This window comes from Numida meleagris, chromosome 6 (assembly GCF_002078875.1).
Source record: "Numida meleagris isolate 19003 breed g44 Domestic line chromosome 6, NumMel1.0, whole genome shotgun sequence".
Taxonomy (NCBI): domain Eukaryota; kingdom Metazoa; phylum Chordata; class Aves; order Galliformes; family Numididae; genus Numida; species Numida meleagris.
This window is the reverse complement of record NC_034414.1, coordinates 4,333,934-4,354,048: the sequence shown is the minus strand read 5'-3', so window position 1 is coordinate 4,354,048 and position 20,115 is coordinate 4,333,934. Positions and strand designations below refer to the sequence as shown.

Genomic DNA, 20,115 nt, shown 5'->3' with positions numbered 1-20,115 from the left:
GATGCTTTTACCTTCTGCTGGATTCAGGAGAATTACTGAACAGGGACAGTTGTTAGAAGAAGATGTTTTTAATGTGGGATTTTTTGAATTTCACTGATTCCTGTAAGATGGACGGATAGTATTATGTTTCAGTCAGGGAGTTTTGTTGCAGGAGCAAGAAGGGAAACAAATTCCAAGGACAGCAGTCTGTGATAACTTCCATTTGCTGTAGAGAACGCTAATCCACAGCAGCCCTTAAGATTGTACATTTCTCCCACTTTCTGTCGTTGGCTGGCAGACTGATTCTCCTGCTCTTTCCTGCCTCACACCTGCTCCAGGAATGCTTATGGGAAGAGGAACAAGAGCCTAGTGGCAGGGGCCTGTCCTTCCCCACTTCTGTGCTGGGCCACAGGAGAGAGCAGGTGATGCAGGACACTGGGTATCCAGCACAGCTCCTAGCTGAGATGTCAGATATCATCTCCACGTTGACAGCGGGATTTGTTTTGCAGTGTGTAGAAAGTGAGTCATCTATATTAAAGAGCATCTAAAAAAAATCACAAGAAACTACACCAGTCCTTTTTATATAAAAGGATAAATAGAGCATTTTATTAACACTTTTTGCAGCAACAAAAGTGACACAGTCCACACCTTTTTCATTAAACACAGCAAAAGCTATTGTCACATTTTACATCACTTTGAGGCACAAAGCAAAATATCTTTTTCTTAAGGTTAAGGTATGATTTGCATTAGAAAAAGAAAGAAAGAAAAGGAGAAGAAACAATCCTCAAGTTGTATATTGCGGTAGCAGGGTTTCCAATCACTAGCACGATACAATGAAAAGACCAAGAATCCAGAATGGTTTATTACATACAATAATAATCATTTGATTGAATTAGGAAATGGATCATTGTTGTCATTTTAGAGTATTAAGAAGTGGTCTGGTGTTGCTAACTTCAGTTTGGTTCAGTTTGGTTTAGTCCCAACAACCTCAAATATATACAACAAGCTCAATGAAGATTAATATATAGACTAGAAGATTATGCACTTTGTAATGCATTGCACTTATTGCTTGGTACACTAATGTTGCAGTCACTGTTGAGTTATGCTAAAAAGACAAGCATGATGCTTATTGGCTTCTTTCAACCCAACACTAGTTATTTGCCACTTTGGTTTATTGTGAGTTTATATTCAGTATCCATTATTAATAGGTTTAATTGAAAGACAAATATGTTTTTTTTTTATTTCAGGGATTTCTAAAATAGGAACATTTTCTATAATTATAGTATTTTTAATAAACTTATATCTATGTATATAACTGGCACAATGTGTAAAAATATGAATGCTATTAAGGGAAGCATAAGGGTTAAATTGTTCTCTGTTTCTTTTATTGGTTTCAAAATATTCTGAAAAACAAATACATCCTTTTTCATAGGGCTACTTGCTCATAGTAAATTTCTCTTTGGAATTTTTTTATCAGACTATATATTTTTCTTGTTTATATTGTGTTATTTTTTTCTCTTTAAAGACCCGGTGACAAAGTTGGAAGATATTGCAAAGAAAAGAGTAATAAAGCTTACTTTTTGATATAGAGATTTGACAGTCTGCATGAATAGTCAGACTTAACATTACAGTTTTTTGTATTAGTTGATAAATTCAGGGAAGAACATGACAAGGCCTATAATTTCATAAGAATCTGTGCAGAATAGAAATAAGAATTTGTGCCCAAACATTCAGTATAAAACTCCTAAATAATTCCATTATTCATCACAGAGTAGCCTGCAGCAAGTAATCACAATAAACAAACAATATGCTCTGTATGTTCGTTTAGGCTTGATACAATTACCGTTAAAGGAACTGGATCAATCCCCTGTAAATGCCTGGGACTCAACCTTTCTCCTTTAAGAAAGTTCTTGTCTTAGGCTAAACATACAATTCCTACATTGCACTGAGTAAACATTTGTATTTAACACAATCTCTTTCAATACAGTGTAACAAATATATAAGTGCATTTTTAACGATCAAGTAATTTTGGCTTTCTAAAAAGAGCATTAGATGTGCCAACTTGGTTGCTTAGTTGTGCTTTACTCCGTACTTAGGAGTTTTAGCTCTTGTGTACTGTAAGTATCTAATTGCCCCTATAGTTTTGACCAGTAAACCCTTAAAACTCTAATGTTTATTGAACAAATATAACCTAATGAAAGTGATGACATGTCACAACTCATACAGATTGCACTTTAATGGATTTTTTTTACAGTAAGACCTTCCTGTTTGATATGTTTATACCACATTTTATTTCTGTGTGCAAACAATCACAATGAATTTAATCACAAGCACTACAAAATATACCCAATATGTAGGTTTGTTATGAATAATCTCCTTCCTTGTAGTTGTATGAGTCTAGTACTTCCTGTTGTACAAATTCCTCTTTTTTCTCCCAACCATTAGGCCAGCCACCGTTGACCTGGGTTGTAGCACCATACGACTTGGTGGTACCATAATTTACATAATTCTGAGTAATGTCCCCTGTCTCTTCAGCTAGTTCATCTTCATGAATGAAGCCACATTTCTCTTCACTTGTCTGCTCGGGGTCTGCCCAGGGTTGTTTCTCTCCTGAAGCAAATATGCCATAGAATATAACACCTCCATAATGAACTAAAGCAGCAATGAGGAAGACATATTGCCACTCTTCACGTGTCTGTAAAGAAGAAATTTGCTAAATCAGACCAGTGCACACACTTATCTAACTCTTCTGAGCTGAAAGATTTAAATCGGCGGTTGAGGCTATGATGGCAAAACTAAAACATTTATGTGTCCAATTTGCAATTACTTACATACATCTTCCTCTGAAAATTACTATTCATTAGCCTACAAAAGCATTGAGCTTGTGAGCATATAGTGAGTGCAGCATTCTTCAAATTTGCAGGTTCCTGAATGGTCTCTCCTAGAGGTCTCAGTCAGTAACACGGATATTCTGAGTAAGTTGTGTAATGAAAAGATCTTTTTTTAAAGACGAATTGTATTAAACTGGAAGATTTGAAAACTGCATTCCCACTCACCTTGTTCTTTGTCATTGCTCCAACAATTATAGGGCATACCATTCCAGACAAGGTCCCGACTCCATTAGAAATCCCCATTAATATGCTGGCATACCTTGGGGCAATGTCTAAGTGGTTGACATTGAATCCTGCAATGCAAACATCAGCAAACATTTATGCCATAACCAGAGCAATAGTACAGTTCTGCAAAGAAATGTAAAGTAATTCACTCGACAGTTTTACTTAGATGTATTTCAGCTATTTATTTGTTTTTATTTTTCTCTAAAAGGCTTACAATACCTAAACATCTTACAGATTCTCATTTTCTTTTAAAAAATATTATAAAAGGATACCAAATATAATTTTCTTCCCCAAACGGAAGTTCTTAAAAACATCCCAGTAGCGATAGATAAACCAGAAGAGATTTAGATAGGGATAAAGTCTGTATTTTCAGATTGTCATTCGTGAGCTTATCACACTGCCAGTAACGTGTTATTTCTTCTTCCTGCCTGTGCTACTTCCATTTAGTATTGCCCACGTTTTTCATTCACACCAACTAGCAGAAGAGAGTTCCCTACTGTTCCTGAGTGGTAGAAGAAAGGGAGTAAAAAGAGGCTATCTATAAATGATTTATAATCATGCTTACAATCTTTTATTGTTTCCTTGCATTAACAATACCTTGATCTTGTTGAAATGTATACAGTAACTATTTAAAATATCTTGAAAAACCTCCTGGTTCTATATAAAGTGACTGAAGTGGTTGTTCCCAGAGTAAGCACTTCAGTAAGTGAAAGCAGAAGCCAGTTCATTGGATATCAAAAGATAACAAGAAGATAAAAGGTAGGCATTAATACAAGGATAGCTAACTGTTAGAAAATAAGACACTCTTCATGTTTTATGAAAAAGCATTGAATAATACACAGATGAAAAAAATGGTAAAAGGTCAATATCTAAACAAAGACATATACGTAGATATTTGTGCATAATATGAGTTCATTTGTGTTGTATGTTTAATTTTGAGAAAATCCCATGGTGAACATGAGCACCCCCTGGAAAAGAAAATTTATTTTGCTGCACTACATGTGGAAAAGATCGATTATTTCAACAGCAAAAAAAAAAAAATATATATATATATATATATAAGACCTGGTATGGATTGTGGTTTGCCATGATCACATATAATATTTGGAATTCAGAGATTTCTTTAAATTATTGTCAATTAATAAAAACCAAATGAAGTGTTCTGTCTCTTAATAAATTATTTTATCTTAATAACAGCAGTATAATCTTACCAGATATGGCGAATCCACTAAAGCCTACAGCAAGCACTAGGAATGAAATAGCCACTCCTTTACTGTGAGAATATCCCACCACCAGAAGAAGAGTTGCTTCCATACCAAAACCTTGGGAAATTGTAAAGAAAACCAGGCATCAGATTTAATACCCTCTCAAGTATTGCAGACTTTAGGATGTGGTAATATTTCATAAGAGACAGATGCAAAATGTTATCCCAGAGTGGAATATAATCAGGCATTTATTTCCTCCCTAAAAAGCACATGTTCTTGCTATGTCCGATAATCCATATTTTATTGTTTGTGTGCTTATTGTTACTTGCTGCCAGTTTTAAACTCAAAACCTGTAATTAGGCAGGCACTAATGGGAGTATACACTCAGTCCATGATGAGCTGTAAAGCTCTCATCACTGCCACGATTCAGCTCATGTAAGTTTAGCCTCTGAGAGATTAGGTCTGAAATCTGGGCTCTCAGTGCAGAGGGCATTCATGTTAGTATCAAAGACTCACTTAGAAGGTACTTGTAAGCAGATTAACCCCAAAGAGCTCACCTGCTCCTGTAATACTCTAAATGCTTTTAGAAGGATCAAACATGTCTTTTGAAATTGGACATAGGAACAGATGTGTTTATTTTAATTTATGAACCTCATCTGCAACAGAAAAACCAAAGTACTATGTTGTGTGTGTGTAAAACCATGCCATTTCTTTAATGTACACAGCATACTGTGTGGCTACTAGATCTGTACAAGAAACTTTTCTGATAAGGTAAGAAGCCTTACCTCCACAGTTCATTATCTTTCTCACAGTGGTGGTGGAAAGAATCTGTTTGCTTCTTAAGAAGTCTGCAATTTGTCCCCCAATAGGAACAATAATTGTCATCACTAAATGCGGCACAGCAGATAAGATACCCACCTAAAATAATGATGAGCAATAGCAGAGTATAAACAACAAGAAAACTGTCATTTTTCATTTTCAGAACCATTCAGATAGTATGTAATTGTTTCTCTTCAATCTCAGATGATGTTTTCAAACTAAGATTTTATTAAGCTTGGTTTATTAAATGAGAAAAGCTAGCGAACATGAGTTGTTGTATTTCCTGAAGAGCAGCCAGATTTTTAAGAACATCCAATGCTTTGACACTTTATGTTTATAAATTGTTTTCATAGTTTAGATTTAAACCAGTAGCTTTTTTTCCCCTGACTTTATAGCTTTTCCTTTTCAGAAAATTTATGATCAAATGTGTTTAGCCAAATTGCTGCGTTTCTGTTGGTGGTGGGCTTGGCACAGCATTGCCCAGCAAACCTAACACATCCAGACCTCTGAGGTCTGCAAAAATATTCCCTGTGGATCACCCTCATGTGGGGACACAAGAAAGGCTATTCAGAACAGGAGCTGAAGAGCAAGATAAATGACAGATAATGTTTCAAGTGTAACAAAGCTCCTTAAGATAAATACAGCTAGGTTTAAAATTTCACTATATACAATTCTAAACAGTCAGTAGGCTGGCCTGAAGACACAAGTACCTAAACTACTGGATTTTTGCTTTACCTATTAATATGTTACACAAACACCAAGTTGGGAGGGAGTGTTGATCTGCTGGAGGGCAGAAAGGCACTACCTGAGGGGACCTGGATAGACTGGATCAATGGGCCAAGGTAAACTATGATTTTCAATAGGGGCAAGTGTCAGGTGCTGCATTTTGGTCACAGTAACCCCAGGCAACCCTACAGGCTTGGGGAGGAGTGGCTGGAAAGCTGCCTGACAGAAAGGGACCTTGGTGTGCTGATGGACAGTCAGCTGAATATGAGCCAGCAGTGTGCCCAGGTGGCCAAGAAGGCCAATGGCATCCTGGCTTGGATCAGGAATGGTGTGGTGAGCAGAACTAGGGAAATCATCTTGCCCCTGTACTCAGCACTGGTGAGGCCCCACCTCAAGTACTGTGCTCAGTTTTGGGCGCCTCAGTACGGAAAGGACATTGAGGTGCTGGAGCAGGTCCAAAGAAGGGCAACAAGGCTGGTGAAGGGCTTGGAGAATATGCCCTAGGAGGAGAGACTGAGGGAACTGGGGCTGTTTAGTCTGGGGAAGAGGAGGCTGAGAGGAGACCTTATTTCTCTCTTCAAATACCTGGAATATGATTGCAGTGAGAGCGGGGCTGGTCTCTTCTCACTGGTGACAGGACAAGGGGAAATGGCCTCAAGTTGCGCCAGGGGAGGTTTAGGTTGGATATCAGGAAAACTTCTTGACAGAAAAGGTTGTTAAGCACTGGAATGGGCTCCCCAGGGTGGTGGTTGCGTCACCATCCCTGAATGTGTTTAAAACTGTTTGGATGTGGTGCTCAGGGACATGATTTAGTGGTGGGTTGTTAGAACAGTATGGTTAGGTTGTGGTTGGACTTGATGATCTTGAAGGTCTCTTCCAGCCTGAGCAGTTGTATGATTCTGTGATTCTCTGATGTTTATCACTGAACTCGAGAACATATTGATATTGGAGTGAAATTCTAAATAATGTATTTTCCATCCTGATGAAATTATCATAAATCATTTACTCTTTTACTTTGATCATCAGGTGTAGTGCAATATATAGAAAATGGTCTTCAAAGCGAGACACCAGTTTGATCCAGTTCCAGTCTTCGAAGATGGGGATATTCTCAATCTCACCCTCATTTTAAAGGCGGCTTTTTTGTTATATTAGAGCAGGCTCACAAGCTTAGCTCAGAGGGACAGATTTTGAGAAATTAATTTTTATTCTGAAGCCCATCTTTAAATCCAGGCTGGTTTTACATAATTTTGACAATATCCCTTATTACTTCAACACTTTGGTAACTGCTCAGAACACAAAAATTACTACTTGTAGTGGAAATGCAAAGTCATGGCTTGAACCAGTGATTGAGCACCTGGTGGGAAGGAAGGGCCAGCCCAGGGGAGCTCAGGTGCATGCAGTGTACCTGAGTGACTGGAAGGGGTGGAGCCAGGATCCACCTGGAACACCTCTGCTGTTATTGCTGCATTTTCTGTTGCATTACACCACTATATCACAATTTAGAGTGGTTCAGTACCTCCTAGAATGTCAAAAGGATGTGAATACCTGAAAAGTGCAAGTCCTTACAACTTTCAGAAGGGGAAAATATACATTAGTAGAAAGCTTAATTATCCTCATGAGCTTTGTTTGATTATGCCCCTTTGAGGGGCTAATCAAAAATTCATATGAATGAAGTGGAACATTGGATCATCCCTAGATGTCATGTTTTCCTGTCAACTATTTCTTTTCCTAAGTAAATAAAGGGTGCAGCTCCCCCCGCATTAAAGGGAGGTGTAGAAAGGTGATAAGTTGGCAGGGACTTCAAGTCCTAATGCCCTGATAAAGCAGGTTCCCTACAACAGGTTGCATAGGTAGGTGTCCAGATAGGTCTTGAGTATTTCCATAGAAGAGAAAGAAGGCAGAATGCAGAAATTCTTGTGCATATTTGTGTGGAACTTCCTATGTTCCAGTTTTTGGCTATTGCTACTTGTCCTATTGCTGCACACCACTGAAAATATTCTGGTCTCGTCCAATTGCCTCTTGCACTTTAGATGTTTATAAACACTGATTGGTTCCCCTCTGTCTTCTCTTCTCTAGGCTGAACAGACCCAGGTCTGTCAGCCATTCCTCCTACAGGAGATGTTCCAGGCCCTTTGCCTTTGCTATTATTTCACACATAGATGCGGGCAAATGGACCAGCAATCAGGAAGGATAAGATCAGTAACCTACAAAGAAAAACCACATGAAAATGCAGAATGCTTATATTTCCTTCTCCCTCTAAATACCACAAATGTGACTCTGCTTCCTGCTTAGTGAAGATAAAAGGCTTAGCTTATTCTTACATACCTTGCTTATTTCAAATCCAAATACTTCCTCAAAGTAAGCAGGCTGACTAATAAGCAACAAGTAGAAAGTCCAGCTTCTACAAAAGTTTGCAACAATTATTGCATAGACTGGCATAGATGTAAAAAATTTTCTCCATGGAGTTTTGTATTTCTGAAATATAAAAAGGGGGATGCAGTCAACATCTTGATCAATAGCAAATATCTTGCTTCCCTTTTCCTACTTATTTCCTATTATCTAGCAAGTTAATTCATACACAATTCTATGTACTTGAATTCCAGCAACTTTAGTTGTCCTAAACTACATGCATCCACTTTTGGATGCTTCAAATTTTTTATAAAAAAACATAAAAAATTACACAATACACAAGTGGAGAAACTAAGTGATTCTTATCTGTACCACAAAATTCAGTTACAAATGCTGTTCGCTCTATAATGTAAACATGAATATACAATGCCCAAAATAATGTCTCTGTAAAAGAAGTCTGCACTTCTACAGTACAACTGCATAATTCTAACCACATTTATTTTAATCATGTATTTTAGCATCTAGATCTCAATCCCCCAAATCTGACTTTAGTTTCTACCAAGTCTCAGCTAAAGCTGTTTGGTCAATATATTTTATTTTGCTTTATGACTTTTTTTAAATGAATTGCATAATGAAAAAAGATGACAGATGGGCAGAACTACAATCCTGCTGAGTCCAAGCACCTCTCTGTGAACTCAGGATTCTGCCCATCTGTGTTGATCCAGGTGCAGGATCCGGACTCCAATGAGTGTCTGAAAATTGCCTGAATACTGAGTTTCCTTCAAAGAATTCCAGCCCACTGGATAGACTTATGCCAAATTTATATACCTATTGAATTACATTGAAGTGAGTGCTTGGGAAGAATTTCAGATTAAATATTTTAGAAGCAACTCAACTGCTGACATAAACTAATCACTTCCAAAGAATGTTTAATGAAAAGCAATAATAATAAAAGCAGAAATATCCAACTCCTGTTAGAACTGTACAGACATCCTTTGAAATACTTCATGTAAGATTTTCAAAAGCACTTGGGCATATGAAAACCTAAATGCTGCTGAATAATATTAAAAGTCAACCCAGAAACTACCTCCAGAACATTTTAAGATGTCAGCAATATAAAAATAATATTGATAATATTTCCAATTCCCTATTTAATCTAGATCAAAGTTTTTTAATTAGAGGACATTCCTGAGGCTTGATAGCATGACTCCAGCAGAGTTATCAGTGTAATGGGGGATGTTCTTATGAATCTACTAGCATGTTCTATTTCAGCTTGCAGTCTTTCTTGAAAAGCAAATATAGAGTAGACAAGATTTGCTTTTTCTGATGTTCTGAGATCCTCAAGAGACCCTGGGTAGAGCGTTTCCTCTAGTTTCATCTTAAGATGATGAAAACAGTTCAGAAGGGGATAAATAGGAAGGAAATGAACTGCTTGAACTCAAGGTAGCATGGAAGTCTCAAAAAGCCTTCAATTCCAAATGTAATTCTAGGTTTAGCTCTAGTTCTTTTTTTTTTTTCCATGTTTTGGAATAGAGAAAGATCAGGCAAAAATTCCATGACTGACCCTCTGGCATCTCTGTTCTTCTCATGCAGAAGCACCATCCAGCAAGAAACCCATCAGTAGATGTCAGACCTTCCCCTGTCCCCCCTGCCCAGAAATGTTCAATTGTCTTAAAATATCCAACATGCTGCTACTTTTATGTTGATTCCTTTTGGTTTTGTTTGTTTTTTATTGTTCCTATCTGATAGGACATAAGTGTATGAATAATATTCTTACTTCCATTGCACCTAGTAGGTTGGCACTCTCTCCAATGCTTTCTTCTATGTATCGCCTTTCTTCGTCTGTAATCGTAGGATGCTTTGCAGGGCTCTCATATGAAACCAAAAGCCAAAACATATACCAGACTATACCAAAACTCCCTTTGGAATGAAAAGAGAGACTTTCAAAAGAAATGCACAGTGAAGTAGCAAAGAAGAAAATCTGTGGGTAATAGTAACATCTGCCATTTAAATTTGTTACAGCTTCTCTATCAAGTCATTGTAGCAGAGCCAAATCTTGCAAAAAAACATTTCTGCAAAATGCTTGTGGAGATGTACCACAATGATGAATTCTGTTTCATTTACAGAGTGACTTCACTGTATGTGAATATTATTTATATTCCAACATTAATTTATACTAGGCAGTGAAACAGGTCCCATCTCATGTAAATGATGGTCCATTCTGCTTTAAGCCACTATTATTTGATTACTGCACTACATTTTATTTTTTTTCTACCTTCAAAGGACAAAATTGTGGCACTGTTTTCAACATAGTCACATACCTTGAGTAGTTTTATAGTTTTCTGTGACATTTCCCCTTAATTCACATCAATTTACACTGCAGATAGAACAACATTGGGCCATTTCTTTTTCTATAAGTGTAATTTATTGTCACAGAACTACTGTCAGTAGAGGGATGTACTCTTCACTTACAGTTCTGTAAGTGTGATGTTACCTCTGAGAATCTGAGATTCTACAGATCTGCATAGCAGGTTGCACTTCTACTACAAGTGATGAAGGTTTTTCCGTTCTCATTTAATAAGGTTGCTCTCCTTTAAATTTTGTTCTTTTGTTTTATTTCTCAACAGTGTATTTTTGGATTATGGCGACACTTCTTTTTTGGGGGGCCTCTTAACAGTAGCTTTTGCTTCTCTACATGGGATTGAGTAAGGTCATGCAATACTGAAGTGAGATGAGAAGAAGTGCATACCATACACATAAAACACTGAAGACCACCCCGTATATTGCACTAGAATCCCAGCTAAAGGCATTGCAATAACAGCTCCTGCATAGGAACCTACAAAACAAGATGCGTATGGATGAAAAGGGGGAAAACTTCAGTCTCAAAGTACTTTTATTTTACAAATGAAAGAAAGACAAAAATGGAAAGTTACTTACCACAAAAGGAAGTGGTTGCTAATCTACTTCTTTCTAATGGGGGGGCCCACTTGCTCCAAATACCGTGGCAGGCAGGGTAGGTGACCCCCTGGGGAACGGGTGTGCCACAAGTTAGCTAATGTTGGTCAGTCAGGCAGTTCATTCTTTTTGCATGAATTTTTGTTTTAACACGGCTACAAACAAGATACTGAGAATACTTTGCATTTCTATAGTGAAGTCTGAGCACAGCCTTAGAAAAACTTCCATTTCTATTAAAGTTGCAGTGGCTATTTTTGGGGGACTAATGGTACGGATATAAAACATCATTCTTTTTTGCTCTGCATCCCAGCTTCCAGGACAGAATAGTGAAGAATTGTAAAGAAAGAATCTAAACTCACACGTATCAGAATCAAAGGAGGGATGAAAATACAGACTCTTCAGAATCTTTCTAATGCTGGGCTCAGTTCTGCAACCCATAGTTTTTGTGGCCTTCTAACATTTTTTGATGGCCTTCCAACACTTCAAATATAATCTAGCAAATAGAGTTTCCTTTTCCATTGCTCGAAAACAATCAAATAAGATCAATTAGAGTTTAAAACTATAATATCAGAAGTTATTCACTATCTTCAATGAACCTTTTTGAGCACTTAAAGAATTGGGTGGTGTTTGCTGGCTTGATTTAAAAGGAATTACATGTTATGTCTTTCTTCAAAACCACTCTTTAACTCATAATAGAAAAACTACGAAGAAATCACTGCATCTTACAGTGTTGAAATCTTAGAAGGCGTAATATAAAATATGCTGTACTTTTGCACAAAATTCATGCTTGAGAATAACTGCGGTGCCAGAATAGTTATATACAGCCACTTTTCTCTTAATTTAATATTTTATTCCCTCTGCAAGAAGTATGAGAATGTTGAGTTTATCACTCTCATGTTACAAAAAGCTCTTCAAATGCATTCTCTTCAAAGATTTTATAACCATTTAATATTCACTTCAATCTTTGTTAACTTCAAAATAAAAAGAACTATGTAATCTTAAGACAACCATGATGTATTTTAATCCTTCTTCAAACAGTACTGCTTGAGTGTCTTACGTTTACCATTCCTTTAAACAGTATCACAGAAATTAGTGATGAAGGACCTATTTTATTTTGCAGTTAAGCACTTGATTCTGTTTCCTCCTTGTGGTCAAGCACAACTCTGTCCATGCAAAGCACTTTTCAGGAATGTTTCAATATTTACACACATAATTCAAGAACCCTAGTGCCAAGTCTTCTAACTTCCAGGCGCATTCTGCACCTTCTTTTTGAGTCTTTATAAAATGCATAAAATAAAATGAGCTCACACAGCAGAAGTGCACAGCCCTTAGAAAGAAGCAGGAATCTCCTGCCTGAAGTCTGAAACAAACAAATTTAGAAGACAAGCTCATTCTTTTCCCCTCTTCAGTCACTGTAAACCTCTAATTCATTTCATCAATAATATGGTCAGAGAAGCTATGAGAGAAGTTTCATTCAGTATTATAGATTTAGTCTGCAATGCTGGACAGCAAACAACTGTTGAGAATAGCAGCAGAAAGGCCTGTGCAGAACAAGGTTTCAGGAAAACTTCAGTGTTAATTCTTACTGGCTTCTCAGCAAGAGAAAACTTTGCTGCGTAAATAGGAAAAACAAATTGCTGTAACTGTTATCCATTGTGATAAAAATCAGGAGTAAATTGAAAAAAATTTTCTTCTTTTTATAAAGAGATGATGGCTGGTTAAAAGATAACAGTCTTTTGCTGGTAATTTTATTTTCCCATACCTCTACGAGGCCTTGCAGGATCCTGACAAAGATGACACACCCGTAATGCACCCTGGCTGCAGATGGTATCAACATGTTGAGGGAGGATGTCAGCAGTATAGCAGCACCGAATACTCTGCAAGGGTGGAAAAAAAAAATGTAAAGGAAGTAATTTCAATAATGTTCCAGTAGATTTATTCCATGTATGTTCACATACCAGTATAGATAAATGTATGAAATTTATGTAGGGAATATGCTAACTGCTGGACTTGATTAGCATCTACTTTCATTTAGTGTTATAATCTGCGTGATAAGACTCAGACCAAGCATAGACACATGCATCTATTCAGCCTAATGTCTTGAGTAAATATATCTTGTGCAGTCACATCTTTCTTACTCTTTATATAGCTCCACTCTTTCTTTTCCCTAATTTTTGCATTTCTTTTGAACAAATCTGATTCAATTCTCTAATATCTGGAGAAATTAGACCTGTTTTGTTAAAACAGATAACTGGGCAAAAGAGAAGCTCTTGCCAGTGCTCTAATCGTAAGAAAATGGCAATATGCATTCACTTCTTTTAAAGCAGAAGAGAACCCACTCTTAGAAATGCCAAAGCAGCAGGAAGAATTTCAAGCAGAGATAGTATGTTCTTAAACACAAGAGCATTTTCCATAGGGAGTAGATTATCCTTTCTCCTGGCCAGAAATATTGAATAATTTTGACTCTGGCAACTTCCCAACAATTGCCTTAAATAAAGTACATTAAGTAGTCTAAATACATGTGTGTTTTTGAAGGGCCGCTTTTAACTGCCCATATTCTTTATACAAAGTCATGTAATGCTAAGAAAAAATCCTGGAGATATTTTAATATAGGACATCATGGTATCTGATGTGGATCTGATTCAACAGAGCCCTTTAGTATTAGCATGTGTTCTTTAGAAGTTGGTACAGTGCCGTAAGTTAGTGAGAAATGGACCTTAGGTTAAGGAAGGAAGAAGCTGTGATAAGTTTCTAGAGAAAAACTCCTCCTGGATCCATCTGTTTTTTGTATTATCTGCTTAAAATTACAGCCTGATGCAAACCCTTAAACAGCAAGTTGACTATATTCCACCTCTAAAGTTTGAGAAATAAGAAATGACAGTTGGACAGAGAAATACTGCTTGGCTTATAGAGGAAGCTTCATTAAACAGCTTTAAACCTGGTCCCCTCGCTGTGTTCCCTGTGCTCCACATCTCATGGCAGACATGATCTAGCTCACTGTGCAGCTTGCTTCTGCCTTCATTTGGCAGCATGAGCAGTGCACTCACTGGGACTGACTGGTGTATGTGTTTGCATCTACAGGTTTCGCCTGACTTTGGTCTTTACTCTTGTTTCTGTATGTGTAAGTTGTTCTTTTGTAGCTTTGTGTCCGTGTATAGACTTGCTGGAGTAGATTCTTAGCTAGTATGAATCAGTGCAACCCTTTTTAAGTTGCTGTTCTTGTCAAAATCATGCTAAGATAGAATATAAAAATTGCTATCTCTATGTAAGGATGAGATCTTCAAAATTATGTTATATAACTGTTTCTTCAAGGAAGCTTAGTCTAGTTTTTCAATTCTGCGTCTGGAATCAGCTTCTGTTTGCCACAGTTAAAAGTTGTGTTTACCAGAATTGCTTTGTTCTCCTGCTCACTGAAGAGAAGCTGTTTCCTTGAACCTGTTCCTTCTAGAAAATAAAGTAACATGCAATTCAGAGAATGATCTGAGATGTACATCTTCCAAATGAAAATCTTGCCTGTATTTAATCACACAAGTACTAGTGAACATTCAGTTACACTGAGGAGCAGATAACATTGAGTTCTTTCATTATATGAGTGTCAGTTCTCTCTCAGAGCCATGATTTACCAAAATCTTTCTCAAAAACAGATCCATCACTTTTTTCCAAATACCTATGGAATTTAGGTTAGAATAAATTTGAATTAAATTATGATTCTTGTCAGAAATGTCTATTTTATTTTCTTAAATGCAAATTAAAATCAGTGCCATTACTTTAGTGCATGGCTACTGAAGTGAGCCAGTTTCCTCTGTAGCTCGCAATCAATGGCAAACACATCTTCTTCCACTTGGTTTGCATTTCTTTGCATTTCTTCATGCACTTCTGTAAGTAAATCAGTATTTTGCCTTGTTACATTTATTTCCCCCCCACACCATTACTAAATTCTTCTTCCTAACACAATATTGTGATATGCTTCTGTACTATTGATACTATGATTTGTTTACATTTTCTCCTCATCCTAACTACTCAGGCATTCATCTGCATAAATCTGATTAAAAAAAGATCAGACAAATTACGTATGTTAAGCCATGTTTTTCAGTAGGATCCTCCTGCTTCCGTAACAAACTGACATGTGGTGTTCCATAATTGTACTTATTGCAATTGAAAATGGGCTATATTCATTTCCAGACAAACATGATTCTCTTTGAAGTCAGACTTTAGCCTTCAAAGGGACAAATATTCCTTCCTATCCAACACTGCACTGCTTTTTTATACATGTATGTTTGTCCTCTTTGTATTCTGATATCATCTTGAACAAATGAACATGACCCTCACTTGATATACAGTCTTAAGCTGCCATGCCCTCCTGTGTATTTCTTTGGGCACATCTTCTGCAGCAGCATGGGCTTGTGCTGAAGGCTTTATATCTCAAGCACAAATACCACCAGAGTTCAACATTTCTTAGCAGGATGTGGCTCCCTCTCTGTATTGTGTTGAGACCAGCATAGAAACTGCAAGAAGCTGTGCTGTTGAATTTTCATTCAGAGGTGTCCATAAACATTCATTTCATGCTGCGCATACTCCTAAAACCACAAAGCATATCTAAATTCCATGGCACAGACTAAGAGCTTTAGTAGATTTAAGGTAAAATCTGGGAAAAACTGTAGCATGCCACAGAGAGGAAGCAGGGAAGGCCAATGACAGTGCTGTTATTCTCAGCGTTGGCATTAGGAGGGAACTAAACTGCTGTGATATCCCATCAGTAGTCCCTAGATATGAGGGAAAATTCCTTTCTGACCCCAAAACAGCAACTGGTTTAACTATATATAGAAGAATTTAACCATACGCAGAGGACAAATTAATAAACGTGGTGGTAGTATGTCAGGGAGGGGGGGGAAATGTAAATCCTAGCTCTCAAAAGTGACTAGAAGCCTTGAAACAAAGAATTATACTTTGCTTATCTATTTCCATTTCTAGACTCAGTAGACTCAGTCCCAAAAGGCAGAATCTAACACTGAACCTCAGTGTTTTACTGACAATAGCATTACATGAAGGTTGTGAGCTGTGACTTAGTCCTCTTGTAATACAAGTAGAAATAATAGCAAAACCATATTTGACTAAGAGACATTTGGGATGGGAACGGAGGAAGGAAATAGCTCTGACATGTCAGGAAAAAATGCTTAGAATGGAATAGAGTTGCAGGAAGAATTAATCTTTTCTGGTTTTCAAGCTGGTTGGCTCATTTTCCTCTGGGGACAAATGAGAAAGAAATGCATTTATTTTCATCTCTGGATTTCTAATCTCTGTGAAGTCTCACTGTTCGCATCTGCTTTTTTCATGCAATGTATTACGCGAGCATTCTGCATGGAAGTGCTTTATAGATTTTGTTACTTGGTTGAAAGAAGTGTCAGCTTATAAAGTGAACTGAGAACAGTGGGAATACAGATGCCTGCCAAATGCTGAACACCAGATGGGCGACATATTGGGTTACGCATATGATATCTGAAAGTAAGGAGTCCTGGTTGGAAGCATCCTCTTACCCCAAGGACTGGGAGCGAAAATTGCTCCAATGACTCAATAAACCTGAAACTCCTTTCCTATGTGCATGGTTGGACTCAGTTCCCCAGCTGTCAGAATCTAGTGCATTTCACTGATGTCCTTCTTTAATGTCATTGAAGATTTACAGTTATCTACGTCTCTTTGTTCTCAGATAATTGTGGTCTAATTTCATTAAATATAAACTGCTAGGGAAACTAATATGTCAAATCTAAAGCATATAGAGTTCCTTAACTAAAGTTCATCCTTTAAAAAAAGAAAAACAGATAGCTAAAATTACTATTTTTAACATATACAGTTATTTATCTCAAGAAGAAAATGCTTTAAGATGCTTAAATATATGCGGTATGAATGAGTTAGGAATGCCATATAATTAAAATCCAAAATAATTAAAGAATAGTAAATCCTGGTCACTTAAGACTACCAAATCAGATGATGTATCCTTTAATGGAATGAAATTGGGAGCTATGAATACATAGAAGGTGTCCCATCAGTTTTCATTATAAACAAAACAAGTTTTCAATGATTTTAATACAAAAATCATTAAGAACAGTAACTGAATATTTTTCACCTCCAGAAAGCCATTGATCATCATTTCACTTAAAGCCTCTCTATGGAATAAGAAATCTTTTTTTTTTTTTTGGTCATGATTTCCTAGTGAATCTTGAAGAAAAAGCACAACATTCCATATCACTACAGTAAATTAAATAAATTGTTCTGGTTGTAAACAGGAACCTATGGAAAATAAAGCCCATAATCATTTTTGTGATACAAAACCTTTCTACTTCACAATTTTACAGCAGTACTGATCATGTTATAAAGACTTGATTTTAATTCGGTAAATAACTTGTATTGAACACTTTATATAAGATATTCATTATCTCCTCTCTTTTAATGCAGTCTGAACTCTTTAAGTGGTTCAATTAATTGCTTGCTGAATATTTCTTTGCATGGGTATGCACAGGATGGTGCCTTTTCTGTCACCATTGTGGAAGAATTGGTATGATCACCAGTATTTAATGACTCTTCATTGCTATGAATGCTTTCCCAATTTTTTGTCTCACAGTCCTGCAACAGCCAAGCCAGTAGTAACTGAGCACAAGTCTTGCATATAGGAAACTCTTCATACAGAATGAATGAGCAATCAAATATTTGGCCACAAAAAAACTTAAAATATTTTTCCTAGTCTTTGATGAAATTCCTGTTAAGTAAGGGTGCAAACCAAAGTGGAGTGAAAACATGAACGTTTCTTGAAAAGCTTTCTCAATGTGGTCTAAAAATCTTATTGCCCTTTCCTTCCTTGCAGAAAATACATAAATTATGTTGGTGAACAAAGACTTACATATATTAAAAGAAGCTATGTCTTGACTGTCCTTAGTTGTTCTTTCTTGACTTGTGCTTTTCTGGGAGAATTCCAGAGCAGGAGCAGCTCTGGCAGCTGCAGGTGTTTCACACAAAGTGACTTTTTAGACTATTCTATCAGCTCAAGATTGCTAAAATTTGTTATCTGATGCTCTGGCTACACTGACTATCATTTATCTTTGACATATCTCCTACAAGGGCCAGCAACACAACATAGTACTGATTATGCTATTTTTCTGTTGTTTTTTTTTCACAACCCAAAAAACTGTTTGTGAGGAATGACAAGGCTGAATACTGGATGAATTTTTTTTGTTTACTTTTTAAGTAGTAAAACTTAATTTTTAAGCAAAAAACACAACAAGAGCTAGCTGGAACGCCTCTAAGCATGCAGAGATTTATCAGGATCACTTCTTCTGCAGATGTTGTTAACAATGACATTGTTATCACCTTTTTTAACTTCATTTTTTCTTTGTGTTATACAGTGACTGAATGTACTGGTATTTCAGATTTTTAGCTGCTACTTGACATTCCCTTCTTATAAAGTGTCTCTTCACCTATATTAAGTGTGGTGGGGGTCTTCTAAGACTTTGATACAGAGCACAAGAATTCTGAGGACTCAAATTTGCTATGGTTTGATCTGCACGTTTTGAAGATGAGTCAATCCCAAAATATTCCCAAGTATTTTAGTAGAATAGACCTTGCAAGGATTGGACCAAGTGCCAGAGAGAAATGCCACACATAGAGTAAGTCAGTCTCTGTCAGTAACACAAAGTACCTTTCACCTTCTGCCTTCTCCGAGTTCCATTATTACCACTGATGCTTAGAAGTCAAACCAAGTCCCCAAATAATTCTCATGCAGATCCATTTGCTCTTCAGACATATATATGATACAGTGTGTATTTTTTTTTTTTGAAGACTTTGGCACGTGATGACAGCATCATGGTAATTGATGCTGGATGTAAAAGTCTCCTGGGTGATTAAAATCTGATCGATGCTCTTACCAGCAAGTGGATTACATCATCCTTTCATAAGCAGACCAAGTTCCAACTCAGAAGTAATTAGTATGTGCCCTACTTATTTTGGAAGTCTTTCCAGCTTGTTACTTCCTACATCTGATAGATATCTTGCACTCATGCTGTCTTATTTTAGCAGTTTTAAGATCTGCAGTTTACCTCAATAGCAATCCTATCTTCTTTCTTCTGCATCACTAAGCAAGCTGGGCCCTCTCCATCCTATCTTCCTTATTCTTCATTCATTTGATCACCCTATTAGCCCTCTCCCTCTCTTGTTTGAATTCAGCTGGAGAATCTCTCAAACTTGTGGTTTTGTTTTACAGCTCATTATTCTCATATGTGTCTAGATAAATCTCAGACTCATTCCTTCTAGCTCATTAGCTTTGGGTTGGCTTGCTCTTTAAATACGTAATTTGCTAGATCATGTTTCAAACCAAGACCATCTCATTCAAATTATCTTACTGAGTTCCAGGTCTTGGACTGTGATTCATAACTACCTCTCAATCCAGAGACATATAATGCAGTTATAAAATAAACCATCCATGTTCTTCAAAATATTTTATGGATCTGGCAATGTATAAACTCAGAGGCTATGTTTGCACTACTTTGTGGAGTGTTTTCTGGTATATAAGCTAAGTGTTATAGATGACTGTTTCTGCACTGCTTGTGTCAAATGTGAATTCTCTCAGAGCGAAATGACAGTGACATTAATATTTTTATGCAGCCAAACTAAATTGCATTTTGCAGCATGAAATCCAATGTAGATATTGTATTGGGTTGAAATAGCAAAGCAGGCAGAAGTGACTGAGGATTTTTGTTGGGAAAAGTGCCTGGCATTAACTATGTTGTTTCAGAGGACTAGGTTTTCCCCTTTGAAAGGAAAGGTTATGCGGAATCATTCATTCAGCATTCTGACCTGGGAGAGAACTGGAAGTGAAGTTATTTGGCAGCACTGACATACCTGGATGATGTTATCTCATATCCTATACCCCAATAATTACAAAAAATCCACCTTCTGTGGGCTTGTAGTAGTTCACTGAG

At 36.9% G+C, this 20,115-nt stretch overlaps 1 protein-coding gene across 1 annotated transcript in view; it reads right to left on the bottom strand.

Moving 5' to 3' along the window:
• Positions 580-20,115, bottom strand: part of SLC17A6 (solute carrier family 17 member 6) — a 33,109-nt gene continuing 13,573 nt past the window's right edge. Inside the window, exons 4-12 of the mRNA XM_021401897.1 lie at positions 12,912-13,026; positions 11,132-11,219; positions 10,944-11,030; positions 9,972-10,114; positions 8,171-8,320; positions 5,086-5,218; positions 4,307-4,417; positions 3,036-3,163; positions 580-2,674 (exon numbers count right to left, since the gene is read on the bottom strand). Of these exons, the coding sequence (XP_021257572.1) occupies positions 2,342-2,674; positions 3,036-3,163; positions 4,307-4,417; positions 5,086-5,218; positions 8,171-8,320; positions 9,972-10,114; positions 10,944-11,030; positions 11,132-11,219; positions 12,912-13,026 (1,288 nt within the window). The 3' untranslated portion in view covers positions 580-2,341. The remainder of the gene's footprint in view (positions 2,675-3,035; positions 3,164-4,306; positions 4,418-5,085; positions 5,219-8,170; positions 8,321-9,971; positions 10,115-10,943; positions 11,031-11,131; positions 11,220-12,911; positions 13,027-20,115) is intronic.